Raw genomic sequence first — 6,808 nt, 5'->3', positions numbered from 1 at the left:
AAAAAATGGAAATAGTTTATTTGCTGCATAAGGAAACTTCTTGCAAATTACATATAAAGAAACTTGCTATGCTGTAGTATATAATTTTCAATATTCCACAAAGATAATTGTAATAAATATACAAAACAAAACAAAGTAGAAGACTAAATCCATCAGCCAACCTACAAAATGGTTCATCAAGTTTTATACTTTGCAGCGTTAGCATGCGTGAAATCTTGTTGTTCATTCTGAAGTGCTGCAGCAAAATTCTTTTCACATTTCTTTGGAGCATTTTCAAAACCATCTAACTACAAAATACTGTTAAAAATTAGCAGGCGTGAGTTAAACCACCCAAGGAAAGTAACACCAAGGTCTAACTAATGCAAACGTGTGATTTTAATTTTTGCTTTTAAAAATCCATTTTAGTTTTGCCAGGGTTAGGAATTATCTGGTATAAGTGCACTATGAGTACAGCCAGCCTGAGGCACTGCTGACTCTTTGTCATATTACAACTCTATATAAACTTCACTGATTATACAGCTCTGGAAGATTTCTCTATTAGAGACACATCCACTAAGACGAATAACAGAAATACCATACTGAAGCTGCAAGCGAGTTAGAATGGTTGTACCCTCAGGTGCAGTGTGTGCTTAGAACACTCTTCCATGGTTTCATATTATACCACATCAGGCATTTTTATTTGACATGAAATTCAAAAGTGATGACAAAGGCTTTACTGGTGCCCCTGGCCTCTAGAAACAACATGCTGAAATTTTTGACACCTTTTGCTGTTCTACACCTATCATTTCTACATGTTTTCAAACAGGAGGCTGAACTGCATTTGACATTTCACTGCTCTGGACCACACTGACAGACAGGCCTATTACTCCATACAGATCTTTTACAAACTGAAAACACCCCACTATGCTTCAGTATTAGTGAATACTTGGGGATATAAGAAGAAACTCTACAACACGATTACCTAAAAATATTTGTTAATAAGCTTAATGCAAACATTATGTAGAAAAAATGGTTTAGTTACAAAAAAAAAAAATCATTATAGGGCCAATAAAAATATACTGAAGAGAAGATCTTTACAAAAGTGAGGTTAAGAAGTATGAGGCATTGACATTCACTGTAAACATCCTGTGTTCATTAGAATCCCTTGTCTAAAGTGTATGTTCTGGTTTTGTTCCTGAGCTTCACGGCCAACACTTGCATAGATAGCTAAACCTATCATAAAGGGTTGTTTATACAGGCGTTTCTGCACTGCTTCTGTACAGAACTTCCTTAAACTAATGATTTTTCCTTTTTGAAATAGTTTCACTCCACTACCGGGCAGTTCAAGGAAACTATGAAGCATGGATTAATTTCTGTGCACTTAGTGCATTGGATGGGTTGCGACACCTACCTTATGGTATGTTAATCTTAAATAATATTACACTAAGAAGTATAGCTGTTTGATGTTCTGGCGTAGCATAAATACCTCGCTTCTGGTCTGCCAAAGACTGCATATGGCAAAAACTCAGGAATCTGAGTGCTACAACATCAAACAACCAAGTTAATCCCCAATAACAAGATGCAGCTTATAAACAGTACAGAAGACCTTATAGAGAATTTCACCTTTACTCAGGCAACACGAGTGCTTTCCTCGAGATTAACCTTCCTCTATTGGAGGAAGCTAGAAAGTACTTTCAGGGTAAACATGACATAGAGTGGCCCAAGTAAAAAGTCTGAAGCACATACTTGTATTTTGGATATGAAAAGCAGGCATGTGCTTTGTTACTGCACACATGAACACACATGGGAAGTGGTAGAGACAGACAAAAAATCCCCCTCAGAAACAGCACAATAACACAAAAGCAGCAAATTGCCAATTTAAAATCTTATGTTAAGGCAAATCTAGATAAACACCCATAACAGGATTAATAAACAATGGGAGTTTTCCTAGGGTTTTTTTTGTTTACTTTTTCTGTGATTGGCTTTTACACATCGACAAAATTTGTTTCAGCACTTTCTGGACATCTTCATCCATCTGACCCTAGACAAGGGGAAAAAGAAGCAAAGAATTCAAGTATCTCTCTATTCATTAAGAAGATTTACAAACTATTTTTGAGGTTTGTAAATTAATTAGATCAATTTCCCAAAAGGAATCAGTGTTAAATTTGTGCTTAAACAGTCACACCTTTTGGGTAGGATGTCTTTAGTAAAACATGCAAGGCTTTTACTAGATCTGCAGAAGAAACATCTTTCATTAAAATACCAGCACTGTGTAATTGACAATACGCATCCATACCTGCACAGCATAGAGAAGATGCATCCTGTAAACTGAGACGATTTCCTGATGTTGTTTCTTTGTTTCCTGTAAAATAGCAGGAAGTCACAGAGCATTCACAACTGTTGAATTCAGAACTTCCCAATTAAATTTAGGCAGTTCTGGGGCACTACAAACCATAGTCTTATGCATGAATGGAAAACCAGCTCAGAAGTACTCTACCACTAGCCATCCAAAACGTAATTTGCATCAAAGTGTGGCCCACAGAAACACCGTAATTTTACCCATCTCAGTAGGAAAGTGGGTGAGATGTCATTAGTTGTTAAGAAGCACTGAGCCACAAACATGTAGAAGGAGCACATATTCCTGAGTTTATCAGCAACCAGAATTGAGGAGAACCAACAAAATTGTGACAAATCAATCTCCAACTGCAACTAATCAATCTCCAACTGCAGTCAATGACCCATCTGTCAGCTAATGGCTTCCCAGGGAAGAGGAAGTGCTTACAGAGGCCTTAACCCACGAAATCCTCAGTTAATTACTGTACAATCAAACAAGGATCACCCATCTCCTTTTCCATAACCAGAGACTGCCAGAAAAGAAGCCATCTTTCCAAATAAATGTGAATCTGCTAGGAAAGCTAGCCTACAGGAAGGAAAGAATGCTTCTGTCTTGTGTTAAATCCTGACCACTTTCCTGATATGTTGCGTATCTTTGCATCTACTTTGCTGGTCCTTAAGTAGTGGTAGATAAAGGGTTCTTTTGGACCTGGTGGACTGGGATAAGAAACAGTATAGGCCTTTACACTGACAAAGTGCACTACTTAACTGTCTGCCTACTTATGCCTCCTCACTGCAAGGGAATTTTTCTGGCCCATATGCATATTGGCTTTTCCTTCTGTCTGCTGGGGAAGGTAGGAAAGCTGACACAAGGTGAGCAATGTAGCATGTCAGGCTGGGAATTCTCCTTTCAGAGTCACTTCAGAGATCTTAACAAAGGCCTCTGGTGAGTACTACCTTCTTTTTGCCCTCAGCAGTGAACTTAAGTGCTCCTTGGGAGAGGCAAGCTCTCCCAAGCTTTTATTTTGCTCTCAATAGCAGTTATGACTCAACCCAGCTTAGAAGACTGGACCTTTGATGCAAAACCAAATACAATTAAAGACAAATCTTTAAGCAGTTCGGAATTTCAGATAATAAACTGTGCTTCCCTGTAAGAAGATGGATTTGCTTGATTCGAAGCTTCATGCCTTCAGTGACTACTTTCTTCCAGAAAGTTGAACTTATTTTAGTTTAAAAACCCAAAGATTCCAGCTGATGAAAGTTTTTGAGAAAATGCACAGATCTACTGTACATCAGCCCTATTTTTCACAAATCAGGGTTCCAGCAGCAGGTCTGGTCACTGCATTCCACTACAAGTACACAAACTTGGGCTCACTAGTGATCTGAGAGGGTGTATTGGGGAAAACAGCTTCAGTTAAGACTATATCTGAAGAGCAATTTGTGATTTATAGATTCCTACATGTATCAGACAAACAGAGGGAGTACAGTATTTCTGGATGAAAATCCATTTCCTTGTGCTCTCATTTTAAATGAGGCAGAGTGAAGAATGGCACATGTAGCTTCAGAGAACTGGGAATAACGGTGGGCTTACCAAATTATTACACTTACCGCCAGTTGGTTTTGCAACTGCTTCACTTGCTGCTGCAATGCCTCCAGCTGCTGGCTTTGTCTTTTGGGGGTACTGGTTGAGTAGGAAAGCTGAGAAAGGCTGTTCAATGCTTCTTTCAATTTGCTAATTTCCTTGGACATTTCATTGATCTAGGGAAACAAAAAATAGCTTTTCATGACAAGCTGCAAGGCATACTGTATATTCTTGTGGGTCTCATCTTAGGGTTATTTGTGATTCACATTTAAGTCATGGGGAAAACCAGGATGTAAGTAAACTTAATGGACAAAGATATCAAGTAAGCAAAAGGTTACAGTGCTTCTCTAACCCAGCTCCTAGCCCAGATGGGCTAAGAAAGTTGGGGCTGTTCAGCCTGGAGAACAGAAGGCTATGTTGAGACCTCATAGCAGCCTTCCACTATCTGAAGGGGGCCTACAAGGGTGTTGGAGAGGGACTCTTAACTAGGGACTGGACTGATAGGTCAAGGGGTAACAGGTTTAAACTTGAACAGGGGAAGTTCAGGTTAGATATAAGGAGGAAGTTCTCTACTGTGAGGGTGGTGAGGCACTGGAACTGGTTGCCCAAAGAAGTGGTAAATGCTCCATCCCTGGCAGGTTTCAAGGTCAGGTTGGACAAAGCTTGGGTGACATGATTTAATGCAAGGTGTCCCTGCCACTGGCAGGGAGGCTGGAACTAGATGATCTTCAGGTCCTTTCTAACACAAACCATTCTGTGATTCTATGAATATGCATTTCTTGCTCTGAAAGCCAGGAATATTTACAAACATGGACTGCATTTACCACATTTACAAATACTGCTGCTGAACATAAGACAGAAACCTGCCAAAAATAGACCAGCTATTCACAGCTAGCAAAATACATAGCTTCTTATAAAGAAATTTGTAGTAAGGGATATAGTAACTGCAGAAGAAAAATAGTGAAGTAATGCTAAGTTTGAGATGATTTAGTAGAATCAGAATAGCGAATTTTTGTTCCTTTCTGATCTTTTGCTTTCTTGTCTCCTTTGGAATCTCTTCCTGCTGTAAATCCCACTTCCTTGACTTCAGCTGCCTGAATAGCGTGAACCCAACCTGAGCAGAACTTCAAATAAACTGAAACACCATTCATATCTCCACAGGGGAGAGAAGCTAACTGTAGAGTCAAACATATTGAAAACGTCTTTGACTTTGACATCTGAATTTTTAGATAGCAAATGCACTCAAAAGTTACTCCACTCTGCGACTTTTGACAGAGCATTGTCTATTAGGTCACCCATGCACCATGCAACAAGTTTTGAAGTCTGAACTCAAGTAACTACCCGCAGCACAGTGAATCACTAACCTTTTTATCTTTATCCTCTTCTAGTTTTGATGAGCTTTCAGAACATCTTTTCATTTGAAGAAGATCTTCTTGAGCTTGATGGTACCTTTGCTGTAGATCAGCCACCTCCCGATCTTTTGCTTCAAGCAGAGTATGCATACCTTCTTTCTCTTCTTTCAAGCGCGAAACTTCATTTCTCAGTTGCATGGCATCTAAGTACACTTTTTCCTTGTCATGGATTACATCCTTCAGTTTGGATGACAAAACATTAACTTCACGCTCTAGTGATGACTGCAGCTTTTCATATGTAGCCTTGGGTACCATTGCTTCATTAATTGCAGCCTTTTCTTCCAATAATTCCTTCTGTAAGTTTCTTACTTCACTTTCCTTGTTGGTAAGCAACCCTTTGAGCTCATTTATTTCTTCCTCCATTTCCTTCAGAGTGTTTCCAAGTGCATTCATAACCTGGTGGTGTTCAGTAATGGGCAAAGAGTTTTGTTTCTGAGCATCTAACAGTTGCTTTAGTTCTTCTGCTTCATCTAATGCTTTTGTGTACTGGGATTTCATTTCTGATAATTCACTCTCTGCTTTGTATTTCAGAGAACTTGTTACTTGCATCAGTTTCTCATGTTCTTCTCTAGGAATGTAGTCCAAAGCTATATCATCTGGAGTTTTTCTCTTCCTATAGCCTTCCAGCTCTATTTGTGCTTCTTTGTACAACTGAGATAATTCACTAAGTTGCCTATTGAGCTCCTCTATCATTCTGTGCATCACATCCTTCATTTCTCCAGCTTCAGCACTAGATTCCAACTGTGTCTGATTTTTCAGCTTGTCCTGTAGCCTTTTAATTTCCTCTTGCCCTTCTTTGTACCTCTCAATCAACAATGCTTTCTCCTGATTAATGTTTTCAATAACTGAACAATAAGACATCTTCATTTCCTCACATTCTTCCACAGACAATTTGTTTCCCACATTCTGCTCTCTTTCTTCAAACTTTTTCTGTAGCTCTCTCACTTTCTCTTTTTGTCTTTCACCTTCCTCCAACGCTCTCTTCAATTCTTGCTTAAGCATTTCAACTTCTTCACATGTAACCTTTAACCTACTCATATCAGAACTGGTTTCTTCACTTTCAAAGGCAACAAGACCCAGCTTCATTTGCCTTTGTACATTCAAACCCTCTTTCACAGCTTCCTCATACCTGTTTTGAGTACCTTGGAACTTCAGGTTAAGATCAGAACCATTTTCTGAAATGTTTGTGCTATTTAAATGACCTGTTTCTGGGACTCTGGGTGGGATCTGAACTTCAATCTGCTTTCTTTGGTCTTCAGAATTTTCTAATTTCCTCTGCACACCCTTTAAGTCTTCCTGGAGGTACTTAGTTTTTACCTCACTGGGGCTTGTCAACTTTTCTTGAGTTTGGGTGGCATTTAATGAAGACTTAAGCTCCTGAACTGAGAATTCATTTTGTCTAACTGCTGTTTGTTCAAACTCTGTTTGGGCTGGATGATAAGATTCTACAATTGAATCCACTTCTTTAGGTGTTCTTTCCTATGTAAAAAAGAAACCCAAA

The 6,808-nt window shown here is 39.0% G+C and overlaps 1 protein-coding gene across 2 annotated transcripts in view; it reads right to left on the bottom strand.

Annotated features, from left to right (window-relative positions):
• The window catches only part of RAI14 (retinoic acid induced 14), an 87,462-nt gene continuing 80,654 nt past the window's right edge, over nucleotides 1-6,808 (bottom strand). For both annotated transcript variants that reach the window (XM_062612900.1, XM_062612901.1), the window contains 4 exons: nucleotides 5,260-6,786; nucleotides 3,922-4,071; nucleotides 2,276-2,341; nucleotides 1-2,020 (listed from right to left, as the gene is read on the bottom strand). In XM_062612900.1, coding sequence (XP_062468884.1) covers nucleotides 1,943-2,020; nucleotides 2,276-2,341; nucleotides 3,922-4,071; nucleotides 5,260-6,786 — 1,821 coding nt within the window. In that variant the 3' untranslated portion in view covers nucleotides 1-1,942. The remainder of the gene's footprint in view (nucleotides 2,021-2,275; nucleotides 2,342-3,921; nucleotides 4,072-5,259; nucleotides 6,787-6,808) is intronic.

The sequence above is a fragment of the Pezoporus occidentalis genome, unplaced genomic scaffold (assembly GCF_034315485.1).
Source record: "Pezoporus occidentalis ecotype Australia unplaced genomic scaffold, CSIRO_AGI_Poc_V1 ctg162, whole genome shotgun sequence".
Classification (NCBI taxonomy): domain Eukaryota; kingdom Metazoa; phylum Chordata; class Aves; order Psittaciformes; family Psittacidae; genus Pezoporus; species Pezoporus occidentalis.
This window is presented reverse-complemented; position numbering and strand designations above follow the sequence as displayed.